Source organism: Corvus cornix, chromosome 3 (assembly GCF_000738735.6).
Source record: "Corvus cornix cornix isolate S_Up_H32 chromosome 3, ASM73873v5, whole genome shotgun sequence".
Lineage (NCBI taxonomy): Eukaryota > Metazoa > Chordata > Aves > Passeriformes > Corvidae > Corvus > Corvus cornix.
In genome coordinates this window covers 89726921-89746073 of record NC_047056.1, presented here as the reverse complement: position 1 = coordinate 89746073, position 19153 = coordinate 89726921, and the positions used below count along the sequence as shown (strand labels likewise).

The window sequence follows — 19153 nt, the reverse complement described above, 5'->3', positions numbered from 1 at the left end:
AATACATGGCCTGGGTTGTTTTCAGAACTGATGCTGTGCAGCACTTAAATTGAACACAGCTTATTGTTGCTTAGAATATTCCTTCAATATTTGGCATTTTAAGGCCATTACAAAGTTACTCAGGCAAAAAGTTTACAGTTTTTTGTTTTCTTTCTTAGATCTTCTTCATTGTACTGGTATCTAAAGGAAATTTTATTTTTTATAGCACTTGTAGTATCACAGAATTGCAGAATAGGTGGGTTAGAGGAGACCTATGAAGGTCATCTAGGCCAATGCCTCTGTAATGAGCCTAAAACATTGCCAACTAATCCTTATTAGGGTATTAAGCAAGCACATTGATTTTCTGTGTTCAAAACTGCATGCAAGAGGAAGCAGGAGATTGTTACTTCCAATATTCTTCAGATACCTGGGTAAAGAGGCAGACACAGATGCCGACTTGTGTTTTACTAAAAAAAGAAAAAATACCAAAGCACTGCAAACCCCCCAACCAACAATCACGTGACTATTTACCTGTTTTCAGAACATGCACCAGGCATCTTTGATATATTAATAATACTTTAATGCCATTTCCAAAGTCTACAAGCTCTGACTTAAACCTTGTCACTGTATTAGCCAGACCAATCATGAAAAGCAAAATGACCAGAAAGAGCAGAAAAGAATCCCTATTTTGTATTTCAACCACATGGTAAAGAAATCAGCGGCAAGAGCTCAGAAACACAATTTATATTAGACTGGGGGACCCACACTTGTTCCTTTGAGGATCTCTCATGTGCTGCCTTGGATCCCAGCTGTTGGCAACACACACACAAGAATCAAGCACGTTTCTCAATCAGATTGAGGTTGCACAGCTTGTAGTTATAGCCATTTTTGAGATTTAATATACTGACAATTTAATATAACCACAAAAGTAGCGACTCATATCAGACTCAACAGTAAGCAAACAAACATGTTTTAAGTTGCATGATGCAACTAGTATCACTTACAAGAGAACAGCAGAATTAAGTTGTAGGGATTTTACAGAACAGCGTACACCAGAGACTCAATTTTAAGCACTTATTTTTCTGCTTGAGGATTTATAGTATGTTGACTTTTTTTTCTACAAATCTGTTACATTTACTTTAGATCATGATGTTGATAAAACCAGTTATGTACATTTCCTCTTTTAGCCATTAGTAACAATGCATCTTAATCCTCGTAATGAGAGTGGTGTTTCTCCTGGTCAAGAGTAATTTTAATTTTTTTCTATCAACTTTAGTGAGTTTGGCAGAACTGAAAAACTATCAGAATTACCCTCCTACTAGAAACCTGAGAATGAGCCTCGTTCAGTACTAGGACTCACCTGGCTTGAGATGACTCATATAGAACACTTCCATATGGAACATTAGCAAGTTTCTCCTACTCCATTACAGCACCTTTCATCTTTAATCATTGCTGTGTTTTTCATTCTATAATTTTGATTACCTGCTTAGATGCCACATTTAACAGAGAATTATTTTCTTCTCTCAATACTATTTGTTTATTAGAAAGATCTTTTGCTTCCTACAAAAAGATGGCAAGGTTGTTTTGATGAATTCAAGCCTGGTGGACCAGCCTTGCTCTCTAATTTTGGTACAATTAGTGTTCAGGTACTGCAACATCAACCAAAGGTCCACGACTACACTTAGAAAGCAGCAGGGGCTCAGGAACTGTCACTGGAATGGGGGCAGCATGGGTGTTGGCTTGCTGCACCATGGGCTCCCACAGAGGAGAAGGGCCGGTCACTCACCATGGTAACACCTGGTGGCTCTCAGCCTGAAGGGTGCATGAACAGGTTCAAATGCAGCCTTGCTGAGTCTCGTGCATGCACCGTGCATAACCCCCCAGTGCTGCATGTTCAGCTGCTCAATGCTCTTAGATTAGCCCACCTCTACAGAAGTGACGCGAAGGAAAACTTCGTGTCAGATGTGTTGCAGCCCAATAATGAAAAAAATAAAATATTTTACTGAAGCATAAAAAAATTAAACAGGAAATCAGACTGAGTGTGGTAATTCAGGCATTTTGACTACAAAAGTGTTGCCTTAAGAAACACTGAAAATAAGAAAGCTTCAAAATTGTCTTAAGTGGAATATTTAATTTTTTTTTTTTTTAATTAACCACACACACACAAGCACAAAAATTAGTGTGATCAGTCATACAACTTTGAGATTTGCTATTTCCAGTTGGAAATACATCCCTAGCATTACTGTTTTGCATCTAACGATGCCCCACGTACTGGGAGAACACCCATTCACTGAATGGATACAACACAGAAGTGACAAAGCTGTAGTGTCGTACTCTTTAGTGAATCCCTATTTCACTATGGCATTAACAATTATTGAAGTTTCCTGCTAATGGTAGCTTTATCAGCCAAGGGCAAAGAATTGTGACAACGTTCAGATAATACAGCCAATGAGCTATTCAAAAGATATAAAAAGAACATACAGGAGGGCAATGAATTTTTTGTCTTGTGGCATGACCATCTCTTGCTCTTAATCCAGGGTACCACGGGCATAACAGAGCTACAGCCTCAGCCACCATGCAGTCACAGGGATGCAAAGAGAAGAGCATTTTTATTAACAGCTCTGCACCTGTAGGTTTTGCTAACTAAAACATAGGATGTTTTAATGACAACACTGAGTGGAGAATGAAGGAATGTTTGTAATAAAAATTTTTCTTGAGGGACAACACAAGTGCTAAAACATTTAGCCATGTCTCTTCTTCCAAAAGGCAGAAGTTAGTGCCACTGAAGAGTGATGTGAATACCTAAGGGCTCCTGCAATATGCAAGTCATCTGGTTTACATCAACACACTAACCCCAGTAGAATAAAGAATCAAAATTTTCAAGCAGTGTACATGCAGGGCACTTCCCAGAAAAATGCTAATTTGGGCAGTTTCCATCTCAGTCATACTGGAAAACAAGCACTGCAAGGTCACAGCAAAGAAATAGCCACTTTAGATTTTAGATGGCAGTAAAATGAAAACTCACTGTTACTGAATGCTGCAAATAACTATTCCTACATTAAAGTATATGCACTGCATTTCAACATATCTTAAATTTTTCAAGTCTGTCAAGTCTCCACCTATGAAAATTTCTGCTGAGTCCTTAAAAACAGTGGTTTATAGTAACATACCTTAAATACAAATGGCCTATGTTAATTGTACAGTGTGTTACAGTATAACACATAATAGTACAAATTGTCATTATATGTAATAAAGACCTACTTTTCAGTATGCTGTACAAAGTCAAACAAGGCAAAAAAAGATATTTCAGACACTTTGTAGTTTTGTTTCTTTTTCAAGAAAAATGAATAAAAACCCATGAAACTTGCAGACAAACAATGAAATGTAAAAGTTTCTATATTAAAAACAGCTGTCAAAATTCTTCACACATACATTCTACCCTAACTTGTGAGGTGGCCCCATGATGTTCAGTCATCCCAAGTACCTTACTTCTTAAACTGCTAAGACAGATAGGACTTGACTCTGTTTATACATACAGTGATTAAACACACTTGTTAAAAAATAAAGGCCTTTACCCAAGAGAAAATACAGGAAACATTACGGTGAAGAACACAGGGTTTTGCTGCAATAGTAAAAGGGATGGAGTGCCGTGAAGGCCACCTTCTTGCCAGCAACAGGAGATCTCTAACAGCTCGTCAAAGAAACAATGGTACTCGGTGGAAAGTCTAATACAGTAAACATAAAATACAGAGTTCAGAGATCTTTAGTGTTTGTGCATAACTTGCCACCCACTTCTCTCCCTGCAGACAGTGGGAATAAGAATACATTTCAGTTTTCATACTCATTGACTTAGAAACAAAGTCAGTCAAGCTTCCTACACGAATTCACATAGTGAAAAGTCCTTCTTTCAAAAATATACAGGATCACTCAACCAATTTTCACTCTCATACACCATTTAAAAAACTATTAAAACTCTGAATATTTTTCTTAAGCAGCATATTTTGCATTTGTCACTGGCAGACTTGTAGAAATCTTAGAAAGTTAAAATTATATCATACCATACAAAAACATGTAAACAAAATGGATAGTTTTTAAAAGGCATGCATGCTCTTGAAGAGGATTAGAAAGTGTTTATTTTTGCTAAATAGAAGGTATCTTGCTTAGCATTTTTAAAAGCACCATAGTGATTTAGGAGCCTTAGCCCAAATAAATTTGAAGTTAGATTTGGGCTCCTAAACATCTAAATCAATTCTGTAAAATTACTTAAGTACTTGGAAAATTTTTTGCCATGTCTCTGATCTTGCAGAATTAGATTTCCTTAAGCAGCTGCTAACTTTGAATCTGAGACAACATTCAAGAACGTCTCCCTAATATATCAGCTGCAATTTTTTGACCCTTGTAACTTAGTTTATGGCATCTATGAAAATTTTCAAATAAGATAAATACTTTGTAACACCACTTTGAAAGTTCCTTTTTCATAGACAACACAGGATACAACAATCAAATTTGAACAGGAATATGATTATACGTTCCTTCTGAATAGCTATTAATGTTATTTGTCCAACCTGTTAAGACTGCGAAAAACAAACTTACAAAACATCTGTAGCATAGCATTAGGTAAAAAGGAACATTTTTGGCACCATACATTTTTAAATCTAAGCTTTTAGGCCCAAAGTATAGCAAGTGAAACATACACAGTGGCAGCTTGGAAAGCCTCATCTGAAATGCAACATTTTTAAAGGACAATTGGAAGATACTATTTGATGATCATTAGCTGATCTCCAAGTAACATACACATTGGAACCAAGCCTAGATATTCATCCCAAACGTTTACACATATACCTTAGCACACATATATATAATGCAATGATCTTGCACCCACAGGACTGCCAGAATCCATATTAATATGGTCAGGCATAAAATGAAGTAGTGTCTTTTTGCTCTTCATTTTTCTTGGTAGTGTCCTGACTAACCAATTCTATTATTTTCTTTGAAATTTAGTTGCGAGGTTGCTACATTACCTTGGGCCATAGAGTTACAGTCCGTACCTATACATGTAAGTATTATCCTTACATTAAATGTGCTTTGCAATTCAGCAATACCTAGTCCATAGCTCTCTAAGTAATTCCTTGGAAAAGGAAAAGCTCGCCTAATTTGTACAAGGTGCACGAGGCAGCCACGGTTCTGTGTGTCGCCACCAGGTGTCTCCGGCCACACAAAAAACCCACAGCATCAGCAAGTTCATCTAAATCCGCCCTCTGTCAAGGAGGCACAAGATTTGCTAAAGCACCGGTAAAAATACCTCTACAGCTGGCTTTATTCTGTATTCAATTGCACAACTTCATCCAATTCTCTGAGTTGCTTAATTTCCTCCAAAAGTGCTCTAAGGTATACTGCAGTTGCTAAAAGGACTTCTGTTTTTCTTGGTCCTCTGTTTGTTGGGTTTAAGGTTGATGACATCTCCACCGTTAAGAGTGCTAGAATTTTGGTTGGAGTGACTTCCACCAGCTGTATTAAAAACACCTACAGAATTTAGACAAGAGAAGTATTTGTATTTGATTACTGCTTGCAGCATAATACATTAACACTTTGGATGCAACACTTGCTAAGGCACAGTAGAGCACCTCAAATGCATACACTAGTTTTTAACAGCTTTATCTATTTTTGGGTCAATTTTGCAGCTAAATTGGAAACAGAGGCAGTTGCAATTACTAGCCAGGCAGTATTTAAAGCTGCTGTGCATCTCTGTAATTGAAGGGCAGCATATGCACTCATCTGTGTATGTGTATGTTAGTAACTGCACAAAGTTGTGGTTAGTTGAGTAACATAACCGAAGAAAAACATGATGATTTTAAATTCAGAAACTTTGCTGATATAATGGTAAGTAAAAGGCTTGAGTAAAAAGGGAGTGCTTTAAGGAAAATAAATTAACTGACTCAGAAATGCTTTAAAGAAGGACTAGAGAAGTTCAGTGTTTCTTTACAGAAGGCAACTTACAAACACCTTCCGATTACACACCAGAGTCTTTCCCCATGAGTCTTTTAAGTCCACATTGAGATGAGCAATGCTAATGCTAATTACATTAAAAAAACCCAACAAGCATCCTTCTCAAATCCTTGCACAATCTTGTTTAAATTAATTTAGTAAAAGGCCACTTGCCAAACATCAGCTAGAAACTTTTGTAGATCAGTTTGACCATCTTGTAACTTTAAAGAGTCACAAAGTTATTTTACAGAAGGAGATGATATCCTATGATAGGAAGGTAATAATTAGACCCTGATTCACCTTGTATTAATTCCATAAGAAAACAGATGAGACCATAAGCTTTGATGGCACAAAATACTGTTTCTGGGGGTTTTTTTTGTTATAGTATACATACCAATCTTGTTACTGCTTGTATGTACTAGTTCTGAGTCTTCAGCTGTTTGCTGCTTGAGCTTTTGAAGATATTTATCAGCCAAATACTTAAAAACTGGAGAGTTAAGAAGAAAAAAGGTACATCACAGAATGCTTAAAAATCATCATCATCATTATCATCGTGCCATTGTATCAAAATTCTGCATGGTGACAGAAGTGCATTTCACACCCCAGGTTTAGCATGACCTAGTGAGTGATTCTGGGCAGGCCTGTGTGCCTGGGCAGAATCCAGGTCACTCCAGTGTCTGCCCAGCTCTTACAGTTTGCAGTACTGAAGTCTTGCACAGAAACATCCCAACAGTCTTATAAAAAACTGGCATACACATATTGCCAAGTGTTTCAATTAATGCAACTTGGAACTCTTTGCAGCTATGTAGAATTTAATATATTTCTCTTTTTTTGCAAGAAGCCTTAGAATAATAGTAGTCATGTAAAGCAAGTCTATTAATAACACTTGGTGACTTTTTTCTAATTAACTAATGCTATTCTCATTTCTATTGGCACATAAAAAGTTGACCTAGGAATCTGAAAAAGTATACAACTAAAGCAGAATTTTCAGAACCCAGATGTGTTATGATTATTTACATTTGTAATTGAACTCATTTAAAGATAATTCAGAAGAGTTTTACATTTTCTCTTGCAGATTTTTCCCATGGTGAATGATGTTAATAGAGAAGAAACAATGAGTTTCTTGGCTATTAATCTTGGCTAATTAAACAAGAGTATATCATTAGGGAGTACATATTATTCAAATCCAGCCCACAAAAGACAGAGACTCAAAATTTTAACACTACTCTTATGAAATTAAGTATGTACATTAAAAAGTGGGACTTAGGAACTAATTAAATATCACCAGTAGACAAAACACTACAAGAGATGCAATCTTTTAATGTACTGTGTCTAAATATGACTAAAATATAAAATAATTGCTTCTATAAATTATTTATTAACTATTAACAATTACAAAATAATCTGTTCAACAACTTGTATGTTGCAATAATTGAACTTCTATATACATTTTTTTAAGAGCTCATGCTTACTGACAGTCGTAAGGACTAAGGAACCTTAACACATTGGCACTTGTAAACACTGCAGCTGTGTGCGTTTGTGGAAGGAAAAGATGTGCACAAAGAAATGGGCCTAACCCACTGATACGAGGTAATTTTAGGTATGTTTAAGGCGCGCTGCTAAGGAACATAAAAGGGATCACCAGCAGCGTGCAGCAATGTTAAGTACCAGCTGGCGCCAGCCCGGGGGGGGCTCGGGAGCAGCAGCAGCAGGACACGCCCCCACCGCAGCACCTCCTACCTTCGCTCACGTTCAGGTCTTCCTTCACAGACGCTCGGTAGAACCTCACTTTCAGCTTTTTGGCCAGTGCTTCTGCCTCCTCACTGCACAACACAAGACAACTTTGTAAGTCCATATCTGGTTCATTTGTCAGCATTTCTTCTTATAAACAAAATGCTTCGTGGTAAGTTAAATATGGCAAAGTGGGTTGAGAAATTCAAGACAGTCAAAAAATACCTAATCCTTAATTTCTTTACATTGTCTCCACTATAAAAAGAAGGTATTTTACATGCAGTTTCTTTATGACTCAAAGGAATTCTTTTCAGTATTTACTGACTTCATTAAATGAAACTTCCCAAGGGTTGGTGAAACCAAAAGGAAGGAGGCTGTAATTAACAGCACTATCACTGCAAAGTCTAAACAGCAACAAAAAAGTAATCCTTAAGTATATCTTAATGAAGCAGTATGCTATGTAATCAGATGAGTGCACAGATGAAATCAAGAATTACTTTTTTTCTGTGAAGTGAAAAAGAACTTATGTTAAAGTTTAAGAAACTTATGAATACTTCCCTAAGGAAAATCACATCATCAGAAAGATTATGTTACTGAGGCAGACACCATATTCTGAGAACCAAACCTAAGTGACATACCATGAATAAAGGAGGAGTTCAAATGCAATTTTGCTTTTCCTTTGAAAAATCCTCAGAATTCTTTGCAGAAGCAGAAGCTGATTTATGCCATCAATGATAGCAAACAGACAACAAAGAAAGGCAGTGCAGGAAACAACAAAAAAGAAGAAATAATTTAAATCTCTCAGGAAGATGATAGAAATTAAAGAAGTGGAGAATGATCAACTGACCATGCAATATTTTCTACATGATATGCTGTGGTAAATAAAAGTTAGCATTTGTTAAGCTGATTTTATGACAAGAATGAAACTGGTCACGTACACAAGGGCAGAATGAACTGACAATAAAATCTGTAAAGAAAAATACAGTAAGGAAGATTCAGCATCATGCAGTTTGAGAATATTACCACATACATGTTTCTATAGCATTATAATGTTTTGATAAAAATGAATAATAAAAAACAAAGAAAGCAAAGAATATTAGCAAGCATTCACTGGCCAAACAGACAATGTGCCTTCAGTGGTGCGCAGCACAGTTTAAAAGTAACTGAATTTTAAGAGGAGAGAAAATTTATAGTTTTAGATTTTCTGATTAAAAAAAACCAACCCAAAAAAACCTACATGAATCATATTATGCCAAAACCAAACTTTTCATGTCATTCCTCTATTACTTTTGGCTTCAGGATGCAGCATGAAACAAACAGAAAGCTCCTAGCTTTGCAAGCACATCTGCCCAAGTATCTACACTCATGCAGCAACACCCGCTCCCATGTGCTTCTAGGCACGTTTGGATGCAGGGCACAGGTGGGACAACCCAGATACTCAAAGTCTTCACCAGAAACTCTCACAGACTTCTCTTTTTAAAACTTGTGTATACAGGGGGCATGTATTGATCCTTAAAAATAGTACAATAAAATTCCTACTTCTTTATGCAAGAGTCATCAAGAAGATCAATCTTATTCTGCACAAGAACTGTGGGAATGTCTCCAACTTCAGTCACAACTTTTTCCTTCCACGTAGGGATTGCTTTGAAGGACTCTCTGTCAGTTGTAGAAAACACAAGAACACAAGCCTGGGCTCCTAGAAATACACAAATAAATTATAAATACCTGCAATGTAGCCAATAAACAATAGAAAAAATAAATTGTAACATATTTAAAATACGAGGGATTTTTCAAGTTTTTCCTATAAACATGCAATTTTACCACCAGCTTGCGTCAAACCACTGGTCACAGATTCCCCAAATGAAAATACATTACCATAATATTTTGATCATTACAGCCATCTTCATGATGACTATGGGTCTGTTACCTTTAAAGCTAATTCCAGGATACTGAATGTATGCAGGGGAAAGGAACAGGAGAAGCTGGAAGAAGGGAAGGGGAGGTTCGTTTATTGCTGTTTTCCAGATAGACTGATGGAAGCCAGAAGGCAAATTTTTTTCTGTATGCAGCATCTGTAAGGCACATTTCACATTATTCTTTGTGGTACAGTAATCTGGATTTTGAAAACCAGAAAACTTCAAGAAGTTTTCACATAAAATTGTGATTATTTCAGGTAAATTGTTAGTAGCTTTTTGGGGAAAATAAGTGTATTTCTAATTAATACCCATTCTATCAGAGCACTATGATAGATTATATAAAACCTTTTGTTATGGTTTTCTAAATAAACAATAATTAAACTCCATGGATACTGAGAAGGTACTTCCACAGCTGAAATATTAATGTGTGGTCTTTTGTTATTCTCCAGAAACTACTTTTCTTTGCACATAAACACATGCAGAAATGCTTCATTATTTATATGTCTTCAATACACTTGTTATTTAGTAACAGAGTGTAAAACAAATAGCTAGTGTTTTTGAGACTCTAGTATAATCTTGTGGTGAACATCTCAAATTAGTATCATATAGCATGAAAAATTTTTGATCAGTATGAATTTTATCTCTGAGTTTCACCAAGTACCCCCAATTCCTGTATTCTGCTTATCTTTGTATTTCTTTGACACAAAGCACACAAGTTCTCTTACTAGGTTTGATTTATTTAGCTTTTTAAAAGCCAAGTTCCCAGTCTATCTTGAGAAATATTTCCTATGCTCTTTAACATTCTTCCACATGCATATTAAGACTCTTCTGCTATGGTTTTATACACAACAGTAAGAACTGCCCTAAGAACTTCAACTGAAGCTCTACCAGGAAAAAAGTAGCAATGCAGCCTTCCGTCATTTTCCCTACTATTTGTGTTGTAAAACTCTGTTTGTTTTCCGTACTGTCCACACCATACTCTAAAGTATGCAATTATTCTGATGCAATGCCTGTGACATGGGTGTAAAATTTGTTACTCTTTCCAAAGCAGGTCAGTTTGCATGTGCCTGCTGTCTCACAAAGTAGCTTAATGGAGACGAGAGCATTTATTAAAATACTCCCACCATCTGTAAGCACCACTTTGTTCAGTTTTGAGACCAAGAAATCCTTTGTGAAGTTTCCAAACAAAGACGCTTTCACTTCATCTTCCTCCTTCCACCCATTCCTTCTGAATGCTACCACAGGTAACAGTAAGTTTAGAGGGAAAAGCCCTAGCATGTGGTAGGTAAAGAGAAGGTAGCATACTACATCAGACCTTATTCAATTTACATATAGTACAGGTAGAATGCAGTGGCCAAGGACAGTAAAAAACACCTCAGCTTGACCATATCTGCTTTGAAAGGGAATTACATGACAGGCTTTAATAAAGAATCAAACTGAAATATTTTTGACCACCTTCAAGATTTTTATAACAAACAACAGTAAAACAAAGTGTCATCAACAATGACAAACTCTACACACTTATGTCATTGTGTATTGCCAAACATCTGCCAAAGTTTTTGATCACTGGATTTTAAGTATCAGACCTAACTAACCCAGTAACTCTGTAAGATGCTTATTTAAGAAGAGAACAAAAGTCATTGTCTTCTCATGTTCAATGCAAAACAGTATCAAATATGATCTTTCCACAGTATGCTTCAGTATGGTGCAGAAGTTAGCATGGCAACAGAGCTCAACAGAAGATACTGCAGGGCAGAGATTTCAATAGCCAAATTCTTTTCATCTTCAAGAAATCTGCTAAATACTCAGTATGTTTGTTTTCAATAAAAAATTTAAGAAATTATAGTGTCCATATAAGAGCTCTAAGGAGGAAAAAAAAAAGAGAAACCCTAGAATTTAGCCATGTGAAGACCTGTTTTTATGCAGGCACTGACAGTATTCAAGGGTCAGGAACATTACTTTCTCAGTCACCCACTGCTAATGGAGACATAAACCACCTCTCTCATACAATGGATTATGTACAACACACCAGCAGCAAAGGCTCAGGATAGTGTCAAACAGGAGCATAACAGCTCAGGATGTTCTCAATGAATATTTTAAATTAAAGTTCTTTTGTAAGAAGCTATTCCATCAAGCTACTTTAAAGTACTGAAGAAAATTAGATTGTGTGCAATTACCCACTATATTTTAAAATGTTCCAACTGCCTGCAGAATCACTGACATAATATTTATACCTAGAGCAATTCAGAAAAAAAAAAAATTAGAGACTAGTGCTATTTGATTCAAGTAAAGCATGAACTTGTCAGCTGAATTGGTCTCAAAGATCCTCGGCAGACTATCCTATCCCCATAGACTCCATAACCACATTTTTTTTCCTTTCATAATGGTACAAAGCCTCTGTAATAGAAAAAGTGTAAGGAAATTCCTTGCTATGAGGGGACTCTCACAGGGCTTTATACCTGACCCTACTCATTTCACTCAGTTCTTTGCCTCAGCTTTTCCAGGCTGTGACAGAAAACACATACTCCCTATAAAACTGATGGCGACTTGTTTAATCTCACACTGAGATCAAAATCCAGTATCATCATCCAGAAATTCTTGTTTACTGCTGATATTCTAACTTCTGTGGATCCTGGCTGTCTTTAACAGGCTCAGCAGGATTTAATGCCTCCTTAACAGTATCTAAAAGAACTGGACCAGGCCAAGTATTGCAGGCCTTCCATTATCATAGTTGCTACAGACAAAAGCAAACTAAAGCAATCCTAGGAAGGCTTGATTATGAAGAATGAACTATTGTGCAACAAAACGAGGATCCTGAGGATATGACCAATCAGCAACTGAGTAGCACACTAATGAGCAAGATGCCTGTGTTCCATCAAAAACCTAAAAAGGATCTTCAAGATACTAGTGGCAGCAGAAGGAAGAAGATACATGCATGAAGAAGTGATCAAATACTGCCTTGAGAAACATTTGACTTCAGTCACATAGAAACTGGTGAGAAGATGCATGATACAATATGAAAAAGAAATTATTAAGTACATACAGTGCTTCTTTCAATTCTGATTTTAGGCTGCTGGACTCCTTGCACTGTGTGATCATGGGCATGCAACTACACCGGCTGCACACATTTGCCTGCACATAGAAAACTACACGACAAATCCACTGTCAGCTCCAATTCTGTTTCTCTGCAAGGCTGAATGAATTTGGTCCCTGGACAAGAAACACTCAGAGAGAAGCTCTGAAGCATTCATGTCTGAGCATGGATGAGCAGCTGACCACTGAAGAACTGACAATACACAATGTCCCAGGGGCATACATAAGCCCTGGTGCAATGAGAGCGGGACAGAGACCTGGGGGAGAAGCAAACCTTAAATTAAAAGCCAGCATCTATCTTACCTTACAGGTGCCCTCCCCTTATCAGCAATAATTAGCAATAAAATCCTTGTATTTCCAAAGTAAGCTTGACTTTTTGTTTCTATAATAACAAAAATTATAGATTTTTGATTGCTGAAGCTTGACCAAAATTGCATTCCAGGCTCTTCCAATTTCCCTTGTCCTTCATGAGTCAAAGTCTAGTGTAGAGCAGCCACTGCACCTGACACCTTAAACTATTTATTATATACCCATCATGCTGCTATAATGTGTACAGGATGACTGTGCTTGACTTCACAGCTAAGAACTTCTGTACAAAGAACTCCGAGGCAGAGATCTAACAGCACTATGCTGGGCAGCAGTCATGACCAAGATTTCATGATACTCATGCAAATTTTTGATTTTGTTTTTAAACCACCAGGTTGCTTGTGGTAAGTGAGGCCAGTAGGTGTACTCTGAGTTCTTCTCACCACTCCATATTCTAGCCTCTCAGTCCCAGTAACCAGGAGAAAAAGTCTTTGGCTTGAAACAACTGGGGAGAGCAAAGCACACAAGACAACCAAAGGCCAGGACAGTAAAAAGAAAGCTCCAAGAGAATCAAGTACTACCGTCTAAAATCCATACGCTCAACTTGTCAGCTGCAAAGTAAAAGAATTATCTATATCCACATGACAAAAGAAGAAAAAGCAATCAATTGAGGAAATAGCAATTATCAATTACAGGCAACAACAAGAAATATTACAAAAATAACCACCTATTAGCTGACAAATTGATTATGAAACATAGAATAATAATTATGCCAAGCTGTTTCAGGGCGTTACAGTCTTGCAATTTTTTTAATCTCTAAATGAAGTAATACCATAGCAGTATATTTTTCCCCCCATCACCAGGTAATTAGTTTTCAAGAACTGAATAGTGGAATCTTTGTCAAGTAATTTATATCTCTCCCATTAAAAAAACAAAAAGAGAGACTTTCAGAACCATTGTTAAATTATAAGCAAAAAAAGGTTAAGTATGCAATTTGTAACTGGTTAAATAGATAAGCTGCCTTTACACAAACAATGCAGTTTATTTTATGAAGTAAATACACTTTTCTTACTACTCTTGTTTTAACATATTCAAGGCAGATTATACTAGCAAAAGAACTGCTGTGCTCTGTGAACTGTCTTTCTAGGATGACTGGTGGATTTTTCCCCCCTTGGATTAATTACTATGTGCCTCATCCACAGTTTTTGGAATATTTACAAATACGACAAATGTGTCTCACAGAAGTAACGAAACATTTTCAGAGGGAAAATATACATTTGCATCTGATTGTTTGAATGTCTACATTCTGTCCAGTTTCTGCACAGATATTTGTCTCATTTCATTCAATGTTTTCTAAAGGGCACTACTGCATAAAGCAGACATAATTAAGACAAAGAACTTGCACAAAGAGAAAAAATATTTAAGAACTGAAAAAGCTCAACTAAACATGCTTGTCACACACATGAAATAACTAAAATTCTTAATGCAAAGATAGGAAAATATTTTAGAGATGTGCAGAAAAAAACCCCCAACAACTACCCAACAACAAACACGGTATTTTCACCTCTATAGTAGGCCTTAGTTATTGCATCAAATTCCTCTTGACCTGCAGTGTCCCACAACATTAGCCTGACATCTTCACCATTAACTCTGAAATAAACAAGACAGTTATGTGATCAATACAGTAACAGGAACAAATCAAAACAATTTACATGGAAATACTTCTGTTTCCACTATAAGAGTAATCCAAGTAAAATTCAACTGGATTTAAACATAATGTAACTTGCTATTAATAATCATTCACCTTCACAACATACTATGGCAATAGTCCCTCAACTATATTATATGCTCTTTACTGACAATCTGTATTCCATTTTCCATTTCCTCTTCTTCCTCTACAGTTCCCTCTACAATGAAAAATAAGATGGACATCAAAACAAAACTTAGGTGCCTGAAGAAGGGTGCTTTTGTCTTTTAAATCAGCTTGCAGAATTTATAGAATTTTCTTACTTCTCATTACCATAAGATTTTCCACTTTGTCAAACATAATTGGGTATTACCTGCTTATACTGCATAAAGACTCTTAATTATTTTTTTCACAGTAATTTTTTTCTATATTGGCTAATAAATTTGTGTAATTGTTTTATCACAAGCAGTTTCACTTCTTCACAAGAAATCACAAAAAAAATTAAAAAATAATCAACAGGTGGTAGAATACAAAGCAAACTTGTCAAAGAGCTTGGTATGGCAGACATTCCAGATTTTATTTATCATTTTAAATTTTGGATGGAGAATAAAGGATATAATTTCAGTCCACAGTGCAAAAGAGAAAACAACTCCCTTTAGTGTGCTTCAGAAACAGCAGGCCTTGTTTTCCAAGCCTCTGTAAATTTCAGGATTGCAGCAGAAAAAAGAAATAAGAGAGAGAGATAAAAATCAATAGCATGTCATCTGTTTAATACATACTGGATCTGTCTTTCCAGGAAATCTACACCAATAGTTTTCTTGTAGTCTTTTGTAAAAATCCCCTTGCAATATCGCTGAATCATACTGGACTTCCCAACAGCTCCATTTCCTACTACTACCACCTTGATGGCCACCTCCATATCTTCTTCCAACATCTTTGCGTCTCAGGTGACTCTCTGGTTTATTCAGGAAACTACTGATTCTGTCAACAAAGTAAATAGCTATTATGTTCATAAAATTACTGTGAATAGAAAGAAAGAGGCAAGATGATCACACAGATTAGGGTGCATATAGATAGTACAATTTATTTCTGTTTCTGTCACAGATTGCTTAAAGTGACCTCAGGCAAGTTATTTAACTAGCTTTGGCTTGACACTTATTAATTGAAAAGTAATAAAAATTGGAAGTAGAGAATAATTTATTTGGCCTATTGCAAAGATATTTCACTTATGTTTTGGTGGTGGTTATTTTTTTTTTTAATGAGGAAGAAATGGAGCCAATGAACTACAAAATCATAGAATCATTAATGCTGGAAAAGACCTCAAAGATCAGCAAGTCTGCCAAGTGTTAAACCATGTCCCTAAGTGCCACATGTACACATCTTTTAAATACCTCCAGGGATGGTGATGCGACCACTGTCCTGGGCAGCCTGTTCCAATGCTTGATAACCCTTTCAATAAAGAATTTTTTCTAATATCCAAACTAAAACTTCCCTGGCACAACTTGAGGCCATTTTCTCTTGTTCTATCACTTGTTACATGGGAGACGAGACCAACCCCCACCCTGCTATAACCTCCTTTCAGGCAGTTGTAGAGAGCAATAAGGTTTCCCTGAGCCTCCTCTTCTCCAGGCTAAATGACCCCAGCTCCCTCAGCCATTTCTCACAGGACTTATGTCTAGACCCTTCACTTCATTACCCTTCACTGCCCTTCTCTGGACACCCTCCAGCCCTCAGTGTCTTTCTTGCTGAGAGAGGCCCAGACCTAGACACAGCACTCGAGGTGTGGCCTCACCAGTGCTGAGTACAGAGGGACAATCACTGCCCTGGTCCTGCTGGCCACACTACTGCAGATACAGGCCAGGATGCCACTGGCCTTCCTGGCCACCTGAGCACACACACTAGCTCACGTTCAGCTGCTGTTGACCAGCACCCCCAGGTCCTTTCCCATCCAACAGCTTTCCAGCCACTCTGCCCCCAGCCTGTAGCTCTGCATGGGATTGTTGTGACCCAAGTGCGGCACTTGGCCTTGTTGAACCTCACAAAATTGGCCTTGGACCGTCAATCCAACCTGTGCAGATGCCTCTGCAGAGCCTTCCTACCCTCCAGCAGACCAAGGCCCCCACCCAACTTGGTGTCACCTGCAAACTGACTGAGGATGCACTCAATCCCTTTGTCGAGATCATTCATAAAGATATTAAACAGGACTGGCACAAACACAAAGCCCTGAGGAACACCACTAGCAACCAGCTGCCAGATGTCTATTCACCACCACTCTCTGGATCTCCAACCCTCAAACGTGTACCTCCCCCAAACGTTTCTCTAGGGAGCCTGGTTTTATCCCTTTTCCCCTTCACACCTAGTCTAAACTCCTTTAGTGAGTCCTACTAACTCTTGCAAAAGGAATTTCCCCCTTCAAAGCAGGTGTACCCCATCTATTGCCAGCAGGCGTGGTTGTTGTGTAGACTGACCCACCACCAAAAAACCAAACCTCTACCTGTAACACCAGGCTCTTCTTCTTTCTTCCTATTTCATTCCCTGTGACTGGAAAGCCAGAAGAGAACACTGCTTGTGTTCCTCCTCCCTTAACCAGCTATCCCAAGGCTGTGATATCTCCCTTAACTGCCCTCCGACTTGCTGCAACTTTATCACTGCCCACCTGATAAAAGCTAAGTTTCCCCCAGGTTTTGCTGTGCTGGGATATAATCACAGTAACATTTTGCAGGTGCAGTGGCAAATTTCCTCCCAAGAATCAGACCACCCTCCTTTCGAAGGAGGGGAAAATATTCCCCTTCTAAAGGCTCTGCCCATCACCACGCTCACACCCGTGCTGGCAGAGCGGGGCTACTCGATGCCGTCGCTCAGCTCGCCCGGATAGATGATGTTTCTTGACCGCATTAACCATTATCCTACGCCCCGCTACTCGGAGCTCGGCAAGCCCCGTTAGCACTGGGAAGCCAGATGGCCATTTTGGGCGAGAAGAGCGGCAGCCGCCCGGGGGTCTCCGCGCAGGGATCCATCCCACCGACACCTCCCGGCCCTGCCCGAGGAGCCACGCCAAGGGCGGAGGCTCGGCCGCCCGGCCCCACCCACGGCCCCGGCCCTGCTCCCGCTGGCCCGGGGCGCCCCGGGCCCGATCCCCGCCCGGCCGCCCGCGGCCCCTCTCACCAACCCCTCACGGAGCGGGCGGGCGGCGCTCCCTCTGAGAGCACGGCGGTGGAGGGACGCGGGGAAGGCGAGAGGAAACCGCTCGCTGGGGCCGACCCAACCCGGACGCACATCCCGGCTCGGCCGCCCGGAAGCGCCGTCAGGACCGGGGGCGCCGCTTGGGGAGGCGCCTGCCCGCTGCCCCCGCCCCCGCGGCGGACCCCGCTGTGAGGGAGCTGCCCGGCAGCCGCTCCCGGGGGCTGGGCTCGGGTTGTTGATCGCCCGAGTCGGGCTTGAGGCGAGGGAGAAGTTGCTTTTCAGGGGTTTTCGTCTGAGGTCCCGAGGAAGGATCCGGACAAGGCTGATCTTTCTTGGCCCACGGGTGCCTTCAGCCCTGGTCCACTCCCTCTATGTCGACATTCCTCGCCTCATCCTCCATGGAAAACAAAACCGTGTGGTGAGTCACGGGCTTTCCTTAGAGTATCACGGAAGGCAGCTGCCTTCGTGTGGGTAGCACCTTTTTTTTTGACCAAGATGTGCCCATCACCGTGGTACGTGGTCTGCCAGCAACCCAGACTGTACATTAAACAGGATACGTTTTGGCATAACTGTAGACTCGGTAGTCTTAAATCTGAAGATTGAACCTTTATTAGCGCCCTCCCCCCCCCTTTCTTTTTTTTTGGGGGGGGGGGTGGTTTTTTTCCCCCTGTTTTTTGTTTTTTGTTTTTTTTTGTTTGTTTGTTTTTTTTTTTTTTTTGTTGGTTTTTTAAGTTAAACTACTGAAAGATGTCTGCTGCCTTAAATCCCCTTTCCATACTGCAGAGGATATCCGTGGCTGGGGTGGCTGCTCTTAGTGGCCCCAGCCCTCCTGCTGCTCGAGGCTGGCCAAGTAACACTCAGATATTAACAAATGTGGGTTGATGAAATCTGCCTTCCACAACAGAGAGAGCCCGCTATGCCTGTCCTGTGCTTCCCAAGGTGACAGTTTTGTTCTAGATTCAATTAGTATTGCCTGTGCCTAAATAAATACTTTTTGGACTAGAACATTTTGCAGTTACATCCCAAAAGAATAGTAAAGATTTTATGCATGATTTTTGTTTTGAAATCTATTTGTTCATTTTGTTAATGCTGATGCTGGCTCATAGTCTCAGAGCCTGTCTGATGTCAGGGCTTTTCTGTTCCAAAAGGCTTTGAATTGGAGAGCCCTCACATTAAGAGAAATTTGTTACCTGCCTAATACCAAAGTAATATATTGGAAGTGTGCCTTATCATACTTCCCTGTTTTCATCATGGGAGATGTTGGGGGTGTGGC

General features: G+C 39.1%; 1 protein-coding gene across 2 annotated transcripts; it reads right to left on the bottom strand.

The window, feature by feature from the left end:
- Nucleotides 1–542: 542 nt before the first annotated feature.
- RAB23 (RAB23, member RAS oncogene family) lies at nt 543–18009 on the bottom strand. 2 transcript variants are annotated; one of them, XM_039569133.1, is made up of 7 exons: nt 17863–18009; nt 15477–15678; nt 14575–14660; nt 9235–9391; nt 7705–7787; nt 6359–6451; nt 543–5502 (listed from the first exon to the last, which is right to left on the bottom strand). In XM_039569133.1, exons 2-7 carry the CDS (start codon nt 15629–15631, stop codon nt 5363–5365), a joined length of 714 nt encoding a protein of 237 aa, XP_039425067.1. In that variant the 5' UTR covers nt 15632–15678; nt 17863–18009; the 3' UTR covers nt 543–5362. The 2 variants fall into 2 exon arrangements, with proteins under 2 accessions (XP_039425067.1, XP_039425066.1); XM_039569132.1 differs by having other exon boundaries at nt 17867–18008.
- Between the last annotated feature and the right edge of the window lie 1144 nt (nt 18010–19153).

Bases quoted from the DNA above. Each gene is read 5' to 3' on its own strand.
- RAB23 (XM_039569133.1), bottom strand. From the start codon at position 15,631: ATGTTGGAAGAAGATATGGAGGTGGCCATCAAGGTGGTAGTAGTAGGA. The intron at 6,452-7,704 runs GTAGGAGGTGCT...TTAACTCTCCAG, and splicing joins AGACCTGAACGTGAGCGAAG to TTTTTAAGTATTTGGCTGAT. The intron at 5,503-6,358 runs GTATGTATACTA...TAAATTCTGTAG, and splicing joins TACAAGCAGTAACAAGATTG to GTGTTTTTAATACAGCTGGT.